The 18,820-nt window shown below is 49.3% G+C and overlaps 1 protein-coding gene across 2 annotated transcripts; it reads left to right on the top strand.

Annotated features, from left to right (window-relative positions):
- The first annotated feature begins 663 nt into the window (after nucleotides 1-663).
- On the top strand, nucleotides 664-17,139 carry SERPINB8 (serpin family B member 8). Of its 2 annotated transcripts, none has more exons than XM_026496449.4 (7): nucleotides 664-872; nucleotides 7,068-7,245; nucleotides 8,227-8,364; nucleotides 10,322-10,439; nucleotides 12,217-12,359; nucleotides 13,901-14,053; nucleotides 15,431-17,139. In XM_026496449.4, exons 2-7 carry the CDS (start codon nucleotides 7,078-7,080, stop codon nucleotides 15,836-15,838), a joined length of 1,128 nt encoding a protein of 375 aa, XP_026352234.1. In that variant the 5' UTR covers nucleotides 664-872; nucleotides 7,068-7,077; the 3' UTR covers nucleotides 15,839-17,139. The 2 variants fall into 2 exon arrangements, with proteins under 2 accessions (XP_026352234.1, XP_026352235.1); XM_026496450.4 differs by lacking the exon at nucleotides 664-872 and adding an exon at nucleotides 1,416-1,791.
- The last annotated feature ends 1,681 nt before the right edge of the window (nucleotides 17,140-18,820 follow it).

Raw genomic sequence — 18,820 nt, 5'->3', positions numbered from 1 at the left:
TTTCAAGAGAATAAGTAGATTTTCAATATTAGATCTCAACCAGAAATCTTTGTACAGCTAGCATGTGAATACAAATCAAGTATCAAGGTTTAGTCAGTAGAACGAATGATGATGCTTTATTCTATTTTAATCAACCCATTTCCTTGGAAGCATTTCCTTGTGACAGCTCTCAATTCAAGTTTAGAAATAAACTGAGCCGAAAAACAGGACTTTAAATTACTGTATTTCAAAGCTTTAAATTAAGGTTAAAACAAACATATTCAATCACGTTGATCTCATTACGTTTTGAAATAATTGAGCACAAAAAAACGTGTATTTCTAATAAGTGTATTTCTAATAAATTTTTTCTTATTCTTTTAAATTTTTATGTCTTTATAGCGTTTATCATGTATTAGCACATCTAAATATGAATGTTGATACCAGAGATCATGCTCAAAAACTGTCTTGATGGGTGTCCTACCAAAACAGTTTGGAAGCCACTGGCTTTAAGAACCTTGAACCTCTGCTCTTGCTTTTCCACTTCCGAAGCGAAGTTCCAATTTTGAAACTGCTCTTACATATACACACGAAACAGGAATACTGCGCCTACCAGCCCGGGAAAACAATCCAATCCCCTATGGGGAGGCATTCGGCAGACACCCTCAGAGGTTGGGGCCCCGGCCTCCCCCGCGAAACCACGTGCGCTCAGGCCCGGGCAGGACGACAGCGGGGGAGGCTCGGGCTCCTCCCGCGGACACATAGGGGTGCCAAGCAATCCCGGACGGCCCTGAATCACCCGCCGGAAGCCTCGCCCGAGATCAAAGCTGTCGGGAAGCGCGCAGCAAGCTGGAGGAGCAGCCGAGGCAGCCGCAGCAGGAGCAGGAATCTCCCAGGTACCGGGGCTGGGAAGCGCGCCGGTCCCCAGGTTCCCGGCGCGCGCGTCCCCGGCCGGCAGCGCGGCGGCGCGCGGGATACAGCGGGGAGGGAGGCCGGCGGGAGGCGGACGCACAGCGCGGAAAAGAAGAGGACCAGGGGCTGTCGGCGGGGGCGGGGGGCGGTGATCGGACCGGACAGCGGCCGGGCAGCTGTGGGGGACTCTGAGGTGGGTGTGGGCGAGGTCGGCCGTGGCACCCAGCACGGGCGCAGGGGTCCCCCGAGTGGGAGGGACACCGCGTCGGCTAAGGCCAGCGCGCTGCGATCTGCCCGCAGGGAGGGAGAGACCGGTGACCCAGGCCTGGGGTGCTGCTGCCGGCACCGGCTGGTCGGAAACTTTTGGGTGCGTGGGCGCAGTCGCGGGGTGCAGCAGAGAGACCGGGGCGCCCGCTGCAGCCACGCCTGGAATTTCCAGGGCGTCTTGGGCAAGTTCCGGGGAGGGGCTGGGTCAGCACCACCTCCCGCGAGGAGGCCGATAGGCTCGAGGCCCCTCCCTCTGCCTCTTCCCTCCTTTCCACGCTTCCCCTGCCTTCCTTTATCCTATTTTTCTTCCATGCTCTTTGCTTTTCTTTCTTTTTTTCTTTCTTTCACATCTTTCATCTGCTCTTCATTGGCTGCTTTCCCTCTGCTTGAGAAAATGCTCCCTTGCCCGTTTCCACCTCGTCTGCCGCCACAGTAATTAATTTAATGGATTCCCCTTTTCCAGTATTCTCCCCAGCTCCTGCTCCCAACGCTTGGTGAGGCTCTTTCGGGCCCCTGCTGCCTGCGGCCCCCTGTGCTGCCCGCCTGTCCTCCTCCAGCCCTCGGGCTACCCTGGGCTTCCTGCCCTTGTCTTCTTCCTCTTCCTACCTGCAAAAACCGGGAGTTCTTAAAAACTAGGTGAGTTTCTCTTCTTAGGCCTCTCTGTATGTTGTAACTTCATCCCATTTCCCTAGGATCTCCCGCAGTCTGGGTGCTAAGGGACCCCAATCTCTTGCTGTGGGACTTGGCCCGACTCAGTAACCTGCCTGGATTTACAAACATCCCTTGGCTGCCTTTGTTACAGGGACCTAGGGACATACCATGGTCCACACATCTCACATGGAATGTATCAGACTTCCTCATTCCATCTGGCTCCTCATAAACTTCCAAGGTGTCATGGCCTGCCCCAGGCATCAGTGAGCTAGGAGCCTGTTAAAAGGTAAACTGAGGCATATTAAAAAGTTCAGTTCATCAGAGCACAGATGAATTCGAATGGGGCAGCATCCTGTCTAGCGGGCAGGAAGGAGCCCTGAGGAGCTGTGCAGAAGCAAAGACTTCTAAGCAGAAGGGGGTGGGAACAAGGAAGTTATACTGGCAAAACAGAGGGTTGGTTATCACAGAGTTCTGTCCTTTAGTGGATGGCCGGGGTCTGGCAGGTGGATGACGTCACTAGGGCTGGTCAGGCGGTTCCAGACGGACTGGTTTCGGATTCCATTTCGGGGAGAGCCGACATTGTAATTCAGTTAAGTGTCTGCATCTGGGCCTGACCGTAAGCAGCTCCGTCTGGGGCTGGTGTCTTGTTTTTAGCCAGCCGCAGCTTGCTCCCTGACTCCTCCTGCTCCCTGTCCCCCCCCGTGATGGGTCACCCGGCGGGCAGTGCCACCTTGCACTCCACAAGGCTCATGCTGCCTCCGTGTCTGGCAGCGGCTGCTCTATGGCCCTGCGTGGCCCGCAGGCTTTCCAGCCCTTTCCAGAATCCGTGGTGAGCCACTGCGTTTTCTAAACCCCAGTGTACTCCTATAAGACATTTGTTTAAAAACCACACCTGGCCCTCCGGACCGTAGCTCAAGTTCAGACTTCTTGTCCAAGCGCACCCCACGTCATACAACCACAGAGACCCAGTCTCTCCGCCCCAGACGGACCTGCGCCTCCCGCCACCTTCTCCGTCCCGCCGACCCCACCGCTGCGCCCGCAGCCTCACCTCCGCTTTCACCACCTCACAGACACTCCTGCCAGACCTGTGAAAGCCAGCTCGCCCCTCACCTTCTCCTGCGCTTCTGAAGAGAACGTATTCCTCTTCTTTGTGGGCTTCCTTAGCACTTTGTGGATTATCCGGCTCCAGAGCGCAGGGCTGGCTCGAAACCACACAGTTACGTTTGTGTGTCTCCCTCGGGTGGGAGCGCCCCGTCAGGAATGATGGCCTTTATTGTTGTCCTCTCTAACCCATAGAGGAAAGTGCTATGATGAATGTTCTTTGTATAATTCACTTTTGGAGGGTCTGGGGGAAGGCGGAGTGGAGCAAGGAGCTCCCAGGTGTTCGGGGGCCCAGGATGAGAGCAGTGCCTCCTCCGTGGAGGCAGAAGGCTTGCGTTTGCGGCCCACTCTGCTACTCTGACCATGAGACCTGAGGACAGTCGTTAATTGTAAAAGATTAGTCTTTCACCAGTCTTTTTAGTCTTTCCCCAGTAAAACTAGTTTAACGCCAATTCATTTTATAGGCTGGAAATCAAACCGTTCCACATTGTTGTGTTTTTATGACACAGTTGAATGGTGGCCCTGGTACCTAGAGGTATTGTTTTGTATTATATTGAAATTCAGTCCTTTTCATTTTTATTTATTTTATTTTCTTAAAGATTTTACTTGAGATAGAGCGAGCCAGACAGAGAGAGCATGAGCTGGGGGAGGCGGAGGGCAAGGGAGAAGCAGGCTTTTGACTGAGAAGGGAGCCCCATGAGGGGCTCGATCCCAGGACCCCGAGATCATGACCTGAGCTGAAGGCAGATGCTTAACTGACTGAGCCACCCAGGTGCCCCAAAATTCGTTTCTTTTTAGATTTGTTGGGCAAGTTCCACTTTGTTTCAAGGATAACCCTCTCAAAAGCTTTATGTACACGTGAGATGGGGCATGAAGAAGTGGGGGAAAGAGAGTCATTGAATTATCCTGTTCCAGCTCCTGCCTCTTCATGGGTGTGACCTGGGACACACCCCTGAGGTGCCCGCGTGGTGAGTGTGTGCCAGGGTGTCCTCGCTATGGGGCAGCTGCTGATGGGAAATGCTGTGCTACCGACCAGCACCTGCCCACGTGGAAATGAACTGAAGGAAGAGGAAAGATGGGAGAAACCAGAAGTGGGCATTTGCCATTAAGGGCAGTTAAAATGTGAAGTTGGAATTGATGTGATATTCCAGTACGTTCCTTTGCCTGTTCAGGCAGGACAACACACACACACACACACACACTCTCTCTCTCTCTCTCTCACACACACACACTGAGCAGCCTAAACTTAGGCTCAGGTAGGATCAAATCCCAAGGGTTTGTGTCTGTCACCCCCAGGTTACCAACTTCTCGCCTCCTCCGGGTCTCTTTGGTGCCACCTTGTGGTAGGCCGGGTGCTGTGCAGTTTGCGTGCCCCCCCCCCCCCCCCCCCCCCCGGCCCCGGGGGCTCCTGTTTTCTTTTCTGAAAAGTCCTCCAACAGAAGGCAAGGAAATGTGGGGCTCGAGGTGGCCTGCAGGCAGGCTGGACACTGCTGTCTCTCGTGGGACTTGCCTCCCCCCCCCGAACTTTTACTTTTGTCCCTTAAGAAATGGCCTGTCAAGTACAGCATGCTGCTGTGTGAGCTTGTCAATGTTGTATTCTCTTGGTTGATGTTGTGTTTGTTTGTTTATGTGTTTATTAAAGATTTATACAGTTATTTATTTGAGAGAGGGAGAGAGAGAGCATGAGCAGGGGAAGGGGCAGAAGGAGAGAGAGAATCCATGAGCAGACTCCCTGCTGAGCAGAGCCTGACAGGACCACGGGGCTTCTTCCCAGGACCCCGAGATCATGACCTGAGCTGAAACCAGGAGTCTGCTGCTTAACCTGCCGAGCCCTCCAGGCGCCCCTTGGTTGATATTTTAAGTCATTTCTTTTAAACCTGAATTTGCACGGGGTGGGGCTGTTGTAGAATCTGTATTTCGAGTGCAGCCTTTATACTTGTTTGTCTGACATCACACTGTTTTTTCTTCCTAAATCAGAGACATCTTATGTCTTCTCTTGAAAAAAGTATCTTAGGAAGAAGCTTTCAAGGAAGCAGTCAACCGCTAGAGAGGCTCTGTTTGAAACAGTTGTCTCTCTGGCCTCTTCCCACCCACTGAGCTCCTCTTTGCTCTCCTGCCCCTGAGAAATCCAGGAGACACCCCCCCCCCCCAAGGCCTAATGAGATGCACTTGCAAGAATGCGGTAGGAGGCACTGCTAGTCTGTGAAACTGAAAGAAGAAATATCACATGAGGAGCCACTGGTTGATAAAAATGAACAGATGCACGATGACCCTTATGCTAGGCCGAGATGCCAGTACTTTTGGTATTGCTTATTTGCTGATTTTCCAAACTGGAATCTGTTTTCCTTGTGTAGCTTTAAAATTTTCGACTTTAAAATATAGATGCAAATGGAGGGGGGGGGGAGGATAACATCATAGAAAAAAAGTAGCTTGCAGGGTCATGGGATTATGAGTGACGATTTGTCCTTTTATTTTCTAGAATGTTTTCAACTGGAGCAGCAAAGAGACTCAGGGAAACCAAGATGAGTTGGTGAACTTTAAGAATTTACTCAACAGTAGTCCAGGTTTCTATAAGGCGGAAGAGAAATAGACAATTAATGAAGGACTTATAATAATTTGCTGAAATTATAATAATTAAGAAGGTGCAATAACTTTTCACATCTTGGAGCAAGGGGGCCGGTGAAGTTCTCCTACCCTCCCACAGAGACTGGGAGGTAGGGGCGCTGTCTCCCTTGATAATTCCATTTTTAAAGGAACGGCTTCTAGGGATTGAGAAAGACTGTCCTGGGTTTAAAACAGGAAAGAGGCTTTTCAGAATATTTCTATCTCAGAGGAGCAGAGAAACAATTTACAGGGACAAGTTGTCTAAAGCAAATGCTCTAAGGAAAGGAAGGTCAGCAGAGGCAGGAAGGAGTGTGTCTAAAGCTTAATCAGGCTGGGGGGCATGTCAAGGCTGGGCTTGGTCAGACTGGCCTCGGAATTCGCGCCTCTGACTCCAAGTGTCCACCTGCCGACTTGAGAGTTGGACCTCATGTTGTACTTGCCTGCTTACGGGCTCCCGGGCCTGCTCGCCAGCCCAGTTTCAGCCACTCCACAGAAAACAGTGTATCTTTTTGGAGTTCCCCTGATTCAAAGTGAATTTTCTGTTTTCCTAAACCCACGCTTAAAATTTGTTGAAATCCATCCAGTTGATTTCACATGACATGGTGACAGCAAGTCGTTTTTTCTTTACGAAGACTTCTTTATAATAGGACATTGTTTCTAGATTATGCCAGGGACACCAAACTGAGGGAGAGCTTGCAGCAACAGGGGGCTTGTGCAATGATGAAGAATTCAGGCTCTGGGATCAAACTGCAGTTCTGACCGTGACTTTCTTGCTCACTGCCTGTGGGGTCTGGGAAAGCTGCTAGACCTCGCTCAGTCTCCCTCCCTCTAAGGTGGGGCAACTGTACCGATCTTCTGCATTGTTGAGGGGATCAAGAGATTCTGGACAACATGGGAACTGACATGGAGACGGGTCGCCGTTGTTCCACTGGGGGAGGGGCTCTGAGCCCCTGCAGGGGTCCTGCTGCTGAGGGTGGCGCCATCCTTCAGCCCCGAGACTGTGAGAAAACTTTGTGAGAAAACCAGTGTCTTAGTTTCCTATTGGCGCTGTAGCACCTTTGTGCAAAGTGAGTGCCTGACCACAATAAAAATGTCTTATCCTGCAGTCCGGAGGTCAGAAGCCCAAAAGAGGTGTGCAGAGTTGCACGTTTTCCTGAAGGCTTTAGGGCAGAATCTGTTTCCTCGCCTTTCGCAGCTCCCAGAGGCTGCCTGCCTTCCTTGGTCCATGGCCTCGTGTCCTGCGTCATTCTGACCTTTGCTTCTATTGTCACATCTCCCCCTCTGACTCTGACCCTCCTGCCTTCCTTCTAGAAGCATCCAGTGATGCCACTGAGCCCACCTGGGTACTGCAGGAAATCTCCCCATCTCAAGATCCTTAATTCCGTCACTCACATCCACAAGGTCCCTAAGGCCGCGCAAGATAACAGGGGTTTGGGAGATTCAACGTGGGTGTCTGTGGGGGAGCAGTTCTTCCCGTGACCACACCCGGTGTCCACTGACAGGGGTGCCAATGGCGGATGCGGCTGATGTGCCTCCATGTTGTGCTTTCCATACAGGCCTTCCCCGATGGAGGATCTCTATGAAGCAAATGGCAGTTTTGCCATTAACTTATTAAAAATGTTGGGTGAAGAGGACAGCTCCCGAAATGTGTTCTTCTCCCCTCTGAGCATCTCCTCTGCCCTGGCTATGGTCTTCATGGGGGCCAAAGGAAACACCGCCACCCAGATGTCCCAGGTATGCGTGCTAGCATTCTGTCCCACAAGAAGTCCCCAAATTTCACTTTTGTTACATTTTAAGTTTTGGCTAATGTTATATATCAAATTGAAATGTAGCTGTTTGAATGAACTTGGTGTTAAATGGGTTCCTTCTAGTGTATGGTTATGCACTAGAAGAAAGCAACACAAACGTGCACTTCTGTCTCTGGAATTATTGAGAGGGAATGTCTAGTCTGACCTGAAACGGGTTCTGTGGGACCTGAGCTTCCAATGAAGTCGTGGCAAATACTTTAGGGAAGTACTCTTTAACGTCTGTGTTACCTTAGGATTCTTCAATGGTCTTGTGAGGGTCCCAGAACATTGCCAATGCACATGACCACCCCATTGATAGCAGGGGTATGTGGGTGCCCTGTGGAAGTGCTTCTGGGGATGGCAGCTGGGGGGGGTCGGTGGATGGAGCTGGAGGAGGGAGGCTTTGGACTGGGGCTACTGGGAGACAGAGGAACAACCTTAATTTTCACTGTGACTTGACGTGGAAGTCCCAGTCTGGTCAGCAGAACTTCTGTGAAATTGCTGCTGAAGTATTTTCTGTTGATTTCTGCTCATTCTCATATTCCCTGGGTCGTGCTAGATTCATTCCAACTACCTCTTTGTACTGTTTGGTCTCCCTCCTGAGTTCTCACACCCACATTTCTAAGTGGATAAATTAGCCCGGACAGTGGTTTACACCGGGGGCGGCATTTGCCTCTGTCGGGACAGCTTGGTGGTCTGAGAGGTGCTACTGACACCTAGTGGGCAGAGGCCAGGAATGCTGCAGAACATCTTGGCCCCAAATGTCAGCAGTGCCCAGGTGCAGGAAAGGCACTGTGGGAGGGTTAAACCAAACACCTTTCAAGACGGGATCCTTTGTGATCTTCAGCGCAAGGGCTGTTGGAGATAGATAGCTCTTTGTGGGAGCAAGATGGCAATGTTACAAGTCCGTGTCCCTGTCTGTTGCCAGGCGCTTTGTTTGAACAGAGGAGGATATATTCACCAAGATTTCCGGTCACTTCTCACGGAGGTTAACAAATCTGGCACTCAGTACTTGCTCAGAACTGCCAACAGACTCTTCGGAGAGAAGACATGTGATTTCCTTCCTGTAAGTTGTACTCACACATTGACGTTAAAAAAAAAACCTGGCAAATAAGGTAGAAATTACAGAAGAACAGAGATAAAGTATAGTTCTGTTGCCTTAAAAATGTGCTTAGAATTATACTTCTGTAATTATAATTTTGAATTTTATGATTGCCTCTGAATTATGTCCTTTTTAAAGCTGGGGTTTTTTTAAGGTTTTTATTTATTTGAGACAGAGAGAGCACGCAAAAGCAGGGAGGAAGGTCAGAGGAAGAAGGAGAAGCAGACTCCTCACTGAGCAGGGAGCCCAATGCAGGGCTGGATCCCAGGACCCTGAGATCATGACCTGAGCCCAAAACAGACACTTAACTGATTGAGCCACCCAGCAGCCCCTAAAGTTGTTTTTGATAGATCCCTTCCAGATGTCAATCTCAGTATGTCCATCTTCCTGCACCCAGACCTGCTTCTCCCCCTTGACCTCCTGTGCCTCACTGACGACATCGTCCCATGTGTGTACCCAGCTGTCCCCAGGCTCACCTCTGGTTGTTGGGTGGTTCCTGCAGAGCCGGTCTCTCAAGGCCTCTTAAATTGTCCCCTCTTCTGAATCACCACCACCACTGCCTGGGTCCAGACACACACTGGATCTTCTACACCATTATTTTAATTCATTCCTGATGGAGCTCTCCACGTCCACCCAGGTTCTTCCACACTTCTGACAGAATAGTCTTTCGAAAATTAAAATTGGGCCACGAAACTGAGGTTTTAAATCTGTGCACTTCCTATGTACTGAAGCGTGTAATTCTCAAGTTCCCCAGTCCGCTAAATGCCTGCCATCATGCAACGCGTGAGGGCCAAAAAAGAGTGTTGCATACCGTGCAGAGTGTCGCTACCTCAGATTAATGAAGTGATCTGGACAAACCCGGCCATCTTCCTGGCTGGCGGTTCCAAGGATGTTTCTCGGTGAGATTCAGATACATCCCTGTCCTGGCTCCTGTTGGGTGCGACCCCATGGAGGTTGCCTGCTCTGGGCTTGAGTATCATTGGAGATAATTCTGGGTCTTCTAGGACAAGCACTAATGATCCCAGGAATCTTCTGGTTAACTGCTGTTCATTTTTGACCGTCAGCCTGATCTTTGAGGATTGTCTTTGGGGGGTACTGGGGACACAAGGAGCCACCATCCCATTTTCTCAGTTGCTTGGCTCCTCTTTCTGTCTACATTTTCTTTCTTCTGTAGAAGCTAAAATATTTGAGAACAGGAGATGGGCGGAGGATGGGAGCCAATTGCCAGGCACATAGTATCCGGCCCAAGCTTTTGTGAGGGGAGTTATCTTTGGGTTTTTGTGTATTGGGTACAGGCACTTCCCGACTTGACCCCGACTGACACTTCAAGGCTCATCCCCTGCCGCTGTTTTCCCTAATCCACCCACCACCCCAAGAAACCCCCCTGTGATCCAGGCCTCTCACATTCCAGTCCTGGAGGGACCTGTAAGATTTCTGGATGATCCAGTTCCACCAGGGAGCCTCTCAGGCATTCACAAAGCTCACACATTGTGCTTGGTGTTGGTGCTACAAAAACGGGTCCCAGCGAGGAAGTGAGGGGCCCCGGCAGACACAGGAAATCAAACAGGAAGTCAGCGTGGAGCGGAAGTGTCTGACAGGGAGGCTCGGGGCGGTTCTGCGCATGCACCATCCGCGTTCTCGACGCCTGTGTGGCTCTCCGTGTCCCTGGGCCGCGTCTCTCCACAGACCGTGAGCCGCCTCGGGGCCGATGTCATGTCTTGTCCCCGGTGTCCGGCCCCTGGCACGGGGTCCGGCCCGGCGGCTGCGGGGGACACGTTTCCGTCGGTTGTGTGAATGAGTCTGAAAGCGCAGGGAGCCCCGTGGACAAGAATTCAGGCCGCAAATAGGTTCAGAGAAGCAAATGCTTTCGCACGGGTGGGACCGTTGCTGAAGAGGGCACACTCGGTATCTTGTGTTCTAGGCCTTTCGGGAGTCCTGCCGGCAGTTCTACGCGGCCGAGCTGGAGGAGCTGTCCTTTGCAGAAGACAGCGAGGAATGCAGGAGACGCATAAACGACTGGGTGGCACAGAAGACGGAAGGTGAGATGCTCACTGCGCTTGAGGTGTCGAGGGGGAGAGCGCCCGGATCGGCGGGCTCTTGACGCCCGTGGTGTGGCCTCCGGGGCCCTGAGCCAGTGTGGCCTATTTGTGTGTGTTGGCTGCATTTCCAGGCCAGCAGTACAATTCGGTTATTTTTTCTCGGGTTTATAAGGTCGCGGGGCGGTGATTTCTAAAAACTACGTAGACCTAGTGTAAGGCTCTCAGACCCTCTCCCCTCTGTGCTGTGCTGGAAAATCCCCGAAAAATGCCCCCCAAAAATGTCTGGGGCCCATCAATCTTCTATTTGGGGCGGGGTGGGGAAGCCCTTGTCATGTCCTGAGGGCAGAATGACATTCAATTTAGGTTGCGGCTGAGCTGGGGCCACATTTCGCCTTATCTCCCGGTGGTAATGAGGACAGCTGGTGTTATCTGCCGCCTTCGGGCTCTCCTTCCTTTATCGTGTGGCTGAGGCCGAGCTTGCTTTCAGAGCATGACCTTCGCTCCAGATTCTGGAAATATAGTTCGGTGGAGCCCGCAGCCTCCCCTGTCCAGACCACACTCTGTCTTACCAGGAATATTTTGGCCAGTGCTTGACTAGAGTACAGGGAAGGGCATGCTTTTAAGCACTCGAAGTACCTAACACAATTGAGAGACTTCCAGAAATGTGTGTGTGTGTGTGTGTGTGTGTGTGTGTGTGTGTAGGGGAAAGGGAATTAAATCACTTATTTCTTCCTGTGCCCACCTGGACATCTGTTCAGGCTTTAGGTGCACCCACTGTGTGTCCGGCAGCAGCAGGGCCCACGAATATACTGAAAGCCAATAAAATAATGGCCGTTGGAACGGCAGAGCCTTTCACATATTCCTACGTTGTATGTGCAGTCATCTCTCGCTGTCCAGTTGGTCCAGCAGTACCGGGTCACTCAGGGAAGCCAGAAGCTTCTGGCTTCTACATCACCCTCCCTATATCACTCCCTCTTCATCAGATTGACTGCCAGCACATTTCTCCAAAATATCAGAGCCATAGGGGACACTGGGGATCACCTTGTCCCCGGTCTCATTGGAGAACTCAGCTTGGGCCCCTTTATTGTACCCCTGAATTCCTTTCCCCATTCACTGGCTTCAGGAGGACTGCTCTCACCCATTTACAGGTCTGTATTCCATCATCCTTCGGAAGCTTCTCCTCGCCTAAATGAAATTTGAAGGTTGGCGTGGAGCAATGATTCTCAACCAGAATCAGCCCTGAGGTGACATTTGCCAACGGCTGAAGCCATTTTGGTTGTCACAATCGGGGAGATGCTACTGGCGGGACACCCTACAATGCACAGGACACTCCCCCCAATGAAGGATGATCTGGCTTAAAATGCCAGTAGCGGCGTCGTTGAAAAATCACGGCGCCGACATTGGGAAGCTTACAATTAGAGGTGAGGCTCTTGGGCTCTTGTCTCAGCGCAGCCGCTTGGCACCTATGGGATCTTGGCAAATTGTCAGCCAAATCCTCTGACCTGAATTTCTACTTCTATAAATTGAGGGCGAAATGAGAGTTGACCTGCCTGCTTCAAGATTGCTGTGTAGGGACCGCCAGAGTGTACAGGCCACACTGCGTGTGTGCACAGCTTTATGTCCCAGCACCCTGTTCCTCAGGCCTCCAGCAAGACAGGATCGCAGCCTGGCTGTCACCCACGCCAAGCTTCATGTGTCAGGAGTGTTGTTGTGAAAGAGTGTGTCATCCCCTCCCTCTCCCCCACATGGCTATAAACTTCTCTCATATTCTTCGCAGGTAAGATTTCAGAGATCCTGGGCGCTGGGGCAGTTGACCCACTAACGAAGCTGGTTCTCGTGAATGCCATCTATTTCAAAGGAAAGTGGAATGAGCAGTTTGACAGGAAGCACACAAGGGGAATGCCCTTTAAAATCAACCAGGTAGGGAAATATTTTTCGGGTGTACTGCTAACTTTCTTTTCTTTTTTTTTTTTAAGATTTTATTTATTTATTCGACAGAGAGAGAGAGACAGCCAGCGAGAGAGGGAACACAAGCAGGGGGAGTGGGAGAGGAAGAAGCAGGCTCATAGCGGAGGAGCCTGATGTGGGGCTCGATCCCATAACGCCGGGATCACGCCCTGAGCCGAAGGCAGACGCTTAACCACTGTGCCACCCAGGCGCCCCACTGCTAACTTTCTTAAAGTAATATGCTGGGAAGATGGTGAATGAGTGGAAAAAATAATTTATTTCATACTATATTTCTCAATGAATTTCATGCCTCCATATATCTTTTATTGGGGAGGGGAAGAGAAAAGCGAAAATCATTTTTATATGGACAGTTTTGTGTTTGCATCCTTGCATCTTTGGCCATATTACTTGGATAGAAAGAAAATTTCTTCCTAACTCTTGGAATTATGTTTGTTTTGTACCATCACTGTCTGTATTTACATAGACACCTTCTTGCAATGTCAGCGACAACTATGCCTATATATTCCCTTATAACTCATAACCATACGGTTCTGAACACGAGGAAAAAGTGTTAGCGCATGTGCAGGCTAACTTCGTCTTTATTTTTGCATCTTTTTAAAAATAAAAATTGTATATAGGGTGCATGAGATGATTTGATGTAATTCACATAGAGAAATAATTGCTTTGGTTAAGCCAGTTAGCATACACGTTCCTCACATGATTATCATGTTATTTTTGTGATGAGAGCACCTGAAATCTACTCTTTTAGCAAATTTTCAGTATTCGCTACGGTATTAGTGACTGTAGTCATCATGTTGGACATCAGAGCTCTAGACTTAGAGCCTAACTTTAAAAACACTTTTGTCCCTTCACTTTTGGGTGTGACAATGGTTGGCATCAATAGCAATTAGCTTGAAATTTGACTTCCGTCAACTTGATGATGGCATATCGCACACAGATTTAAAAGTCTAGAATATATTTGATGCAAGCTTTAGAAATGGTGGACATCTACAAATCTTGTCAAGGTCCTTGCTCCAGGAAAACCAAATACATAAAGCCAGTTATATAATTGAGCAAGTTTTCAGAATAAAAATCTAAGTTTCTGTAGCCTATCCATCTTTTCTAACCACATCCTTCAGCCCCCAAACCTGAATATTAGTTAATTCTCCCCTTAACTTGGATAAATAATCTTTAATTACAAGGTCCCTGGGAGTGCTTCTCTAATGCATCTTCTCAGAAGAGAAAAACACAACTTCTTCCAAAAATAATGTAGGGTTCTATGTCTACATTTGTCAATTTATTCTCTCTCACGTGATAGTAGTTGACCTGCTGGGACAAGAGCGTGTCATATTCGGCACTAACACATAATAATGAGGGTTTTGCATCTATCCGCATATGCGCAGAAATGATGATTCCCTTACATGGACCTAGGGGTTCTGCAGATGAGATTTATCTTTTTCGTAAGCCGTGCTCATTTTTCAGCCATTGGATTTTAATTCCGTGTTTTTCATTAGGAGAAGAAGACCGTGCAGATGATGTTTAAGCAAGCTAGGTTTCACGTGGGGTACGTGGATGCGGTGCACACGCAGGTCCTGGAGCTGCCCTACGCGGGGCGGGAGCTGAGCATGGTCGTGCTGCTGCCGGACGACGACACCGAGCTCGCCGTGGTAAGCCCGGGCCGGTGCCTCCGAGCGTCTGTGGAGACAGCCTGAGCTCGTTTCTTTATGTCGGTCTGTCAGGTAGCACGTGAGGAATTTTCCAGTGGAGGGTTATTATGAGTCCTGGGTGAACTGCGTCTCATGTCTGGGGTGACCGTGTGTTTGCATTTCTGCTGCGTGTGTATCCACGGAGAGGGGCTGGTGGCGAGGACACAGTCTCAGGCAGCTAAGAAGAGAGACTTCCAAAATTATAAGAACACTACGCTTTATTCTGAAGGGAGGGGCTAGACGAGTCCCAGGAATTACTGAGCAAAAGTACTAGGCAAGGAGAGGGATTGATCTGGGCAGTGTTTCTCGAATAGTCATGTGCGTAGGAATCTCTGGGTGTCTTGGTAAAATGCAGTGTTTGATTCAGGGGGCGACGGCTTGAGATTTTGCATTTCTGACAAGATTCCGGGTGAGGCAGGTGCTGCTGGTCAGGGACCACACCTCGGGTAGCAAGAGTCTCAAGGACAAATGAAGAATTTTTCTTGGACGGGAGGAGAGGGATCTCTTCCCGTGTCAGAAAAGAAACAAAGTTCAGGGTGGGAGAAAGTAAATTTGTAAGGAGGTCAGGACCAGTAGTGGGCTTGGTATCGGGCTCTCCAGGGGTTTATAACGTTTGCTGATTCCTCGGGTGTAAATACTCCCACCTGGCTGAGTTGAGGCGACTGAGGGTCTAACAGTTGCCTCCTGCTGGAGATAGAAGCCAGCTCCAGCACACCAGGGCACAGATGTCGAGGGTGGGGCCTGCCTGGTTGCCTGGTTTCTCTGTGGAATCAGAAAGCTATTGGCATAAGTCAAGGGTGAGATCTGTCATGGAAGAAAATTAGGAGAATCTGGGAATTTGAGCTAATGTCCAAACAGCCATCACTGGAGAGCAGCATTCACCTGGGCTCTTCCCTCTCCCGAAGCCACGTCTTCCTTCCTGTTCAGATGATCCCTGATTTTCCCGCTTTTGCCCATCAGAGTTCTGAGCCACGCTCTCTTTTTTGTCAAACAATCTGTAATTCACACTAACGTGCATCTCATGAATACAATCACTTGGTTAGGAGAACTTTCCAAACTAAAAAACGTTTGAAATGAGTTTGGTACAGATAGTTCAAAAGAAAAATCTCCCTTCTCTCAAGTGTTTTTTTAGCTATTTTCCTCTTATATCCATAAAACGGAAAAAAGACGAGAATTTGAGGGAAAATTTTGGTGTGTTTAGAAGAGGAAAATCTCTGTAGATTGTCTTGGACCAGAACTCGTCTCGTTGCCTATCATGGGGAGGAGGGGTGCTGAGTGGGGAGGGGGGCACCAGGCTGTTGTCTCTACATTTTAAGATTCGACTCCTCCTTATTTCAGGTGGAAAAAGCACTTACGTACGAAAAATTCAGAGCCTGGACAAATCCAGAGAAGATGACGAAGGATAAAGTTCAAGTTTTCCTTCCCCGACTGAAGCTGGAGGAGAGTTACGACTTGGAGTCTTTTCTTCGACGTTTAGGTATGACTGATGCGTTTGAGGAAGCCAGGGCAGACTTTTCTGGAATGTCGGCGAAGAAGAATGTGCCCGTGTCCAAGGTGGCTCACAAGTGCTTTGTAGAGGTGAACGAGGAGGGCACGGAGGCGGCGGGGGCCACGGCCGTGGTCAGGAACTCGCGGTGCAGCAGACCCGAGCCAAGATTTTGCGCAGACCACCCCTTCCTTTTCTTCATCACGCACCGCAGCACCAACAGCATCGTGTTCTGCGGCAGGTTCTGCTCTCCTCCTTAAGGCGCAGTTGCGGTAAACGCACTCCTTCCGCTTCTGCCCACTTTGCCTTAACGCAGAGTCCAGGCGACCGAATCGGTGTGGTGGTTTGAATGCCCCAATAAAGCGTGTGCTCCTGGGGAATCTGTGTGACTGTCCATACTGAATATTCCGCGGCCGCTGAGAAAACCGAGGCGTCACATGTGTGCGGTTTGGGGCTGAGAAGGCTATGCTTCTTCTGGGCAGCTCCTCTTTCTCATCGACTCTGCTCCCAGCTGCCTGTCAGGGGACGGCCTGCTCCTCTCAGAGTCCGTTCTCATTGTCCGTGGGCGTCTTGAGCACGTCGAGGATGCACGTGCCAGCCCTCTCTACGCGTTCCCATCCTGCAGCGACCTCAGAGCTCTGCCCGCTTCCGCTGCCCGGCTCCCGTGGGGATGCCAGGGCCCAGCCCCGCTGCACACACAGCCAGAGGCAAACGCCACGGAGTAAAGCCCGCAGCCACCTGGTCCCTGCCCCGTCAGGATCACACAGACCGCCCTCACGTCCCACGTCTCACACAGTCCCTCATGGAGACAACTCCTTCCGATCTTGCCGTAGGCCTGCAGGCCTGCGCTCGGAGGCAGAGCTCTGAGCATGCCATGTAGTCTCCTTTCCCTTTCTTCTGGAGCAGCCCCCTCCCCCCCCGCCCCGCCAAGGATCTTCATGTGAAGCAGCTGTCAGGACAGTGTCCCTCTACTTACCCACATATGCTCACTTGTGCTTCCACACGGACCTCCCAACAGTATTTTTTTTTTTTTTAAGATTTTGTTTTTATTTATTTGACAGAGAGAGCCAGCGAGAGAGGGAACACAGGCAGGGGGAGTGGGAGAGGAAGAAGCAGGCTCCCAGTGGAGGAGCCGGATGCAGAACTCGATCCCAGGACTCCGGGATCACGCCCTGAGCCAAAGGCAGACGCTTAACGACAGCGCCACCCAGGCGCCCCCCGACGGTATTTTTTTGACTTAAAAAAAGATTTGTATCATGGTGGCAATTTGGAAACTATTGACAAGTACAGAGAACACGGACGTCATTCACAATCCCACTGCTATGAAATCACTATTAATGATGTATAGCCTTCCCTATTCTATGTACGCAAATACAAACTTACAAACATTTCGGCACAAGCTAATCGTAGACTTCGATAGCTAATTCTACCCGTACTTGCCATAAACTCTCCTCAAGATAATGATGTCATCAATTTGATGTGTCAAATTGTATGGCTCTCTGTATTTTCTATGATTGGATCTACTTTTAGACAATTTAGGTAATTAAAATTATATACTGTACTCTTATGAATGTACTTAATATTTGCTCACATCCTTCGTATTTTAAAAGAAATATTCCTACTAATGGTCCTGTGAAGATAAAAGTTGGGCACATTTTGAGACTTATTCCAGATTGGTCTCCAGAAAGTTGTACTGATTTATAACCCCCCCCCCCCGCCACTGTCCATGACCATTTATATTACCCCTAATGCTGCTGGCCAGTTTTTTTTTTTAATGAGTGGTTATTCCTGACTCCGTTTTGGATTCACAGTTCACAGTTACATGAACCATTCATATTACAGTTCTTACTAAAAATTCATCAAGCTAGAGTATGTTTTCTGTTTGGGCCACATTCATTTCAGGGACCCTACTTTCCAAAGAAGGCTTGGCCAAAAATGAATCCACAGGACTAGAAAGTCTGCATCTTTTAGTTTTAATCTCATATCCACCTCTTATCTTAAAAAAAATATACCTTTATTGAGGTATAATTTATACAGAATAAACTTTACATATTTAACATGTACAGCTTGAAAAGTTTTGCCCCATGTATGCACCCATGAAACCAAGGAACCAGTGGGCAGGTACCAGGCCCTGGGAAGCCCGTCAGACAGCCTTCTGAAGTCTACAAAGACCACGAGCTAAGAAGACCTGTCAACCTTTACTCAAACTTCTTGGCTTTCCAAGTAAAGGAGACTAGGGGTCAGGTTGAGATCCCTCTGTCCCCAGAGGGGACCAGAAGCAGTATGTCAAGGTCAGAGTTCAGTGGTCTCCAATCTCTGGGCTGAGGGTAGCTCAGGAGTTCTCTAGTGAAGTAGAAATGTTCTATACAGTAGCTGTTCTATACAGCGGAAACCTGGCCCAGATGGGGGTCTCAAAACTGCAAAGGTCCTAGGAGGGCTCCTCTGCATCCCACCCAGGGACAACACCCAAGGAACTAGTATGAAAAATAATTTTGATAACAGGACCCACTTCATAGAGTTGTTGAGAGGGCTTAATGGGTTCGTAAAGAGGTTGGAACAATGCCAGGTGTAGCGGTGCCCAGCATGTAATCGGTAACATTATTAGGCAAGACTCCATTGCATTCTTGTGCATTTAAAAAGCAATAGTTAGAAAACGTAATTTTACATTAAAAATACAATGTTCTCAGTAATAATGACTTGAGATAAGCAAGACTGTTGTGTTGAAAATTAAGAAATGCTATTGAAAGGGGCGCCTGGGTGACTCAGTCGTTAAGCGTCTGCCTTCAGCTCAGGGTGTGATCCTGGAGTCCTGGGATCGAGTTCTGCATCGGGCTCCTCCGCTAGGAGCCTGCTTCTTCCTCTCCCACTCCCCCTGCCTGTGTTCCCTCTCTCACTGGCTATCTCTCTGTCAAATAAATAAATAAAATCTTAAAAAAAAAAGAAGAAATGCTATTGAAAGATATTAAAGATGGCCAAAGGAAAGGGGGATATTTCATATCATGAATAGAGAGATTTGAGTTGAAAAGTCATCAGTTTTCCCTCACCTGTCCTATAGATGTAATGTAATTCTAACCCAAATTCCAGCAATGTTTTCTGTGGAATTTGACAAGTATATTTAAAATTTTATGAATAAGCAAAGGGCCAGAAATACCCAGCACACTTCTAAAGAGAAAGATCAAGTTGCAGAGTTCTGCTCTACCAGATATTGAAGCTTATTATAAAGTTTTAATAATATAGTGTGG

The sequence above is a fragment of the Ursus arctos genome, unplaced genomic scaffold (genome assembly GCF_023065955.2).
Source record: "Ursus arctos isolate Adak ecotype North America unplaced genomic scaffold, UrsArc2.0 scaffold_17, whole genome shotgun sequence".
NCBI classification, from domain to species: domain Eukaryota; kingdom Metazoa; phylum Chordata; class Mammalia; order Carnivora; family Ursidae; genus Ursus; species Ursus arctos.
This window is presented reverse-complemented; position numbering and strand designations above follow the sequence as displayed.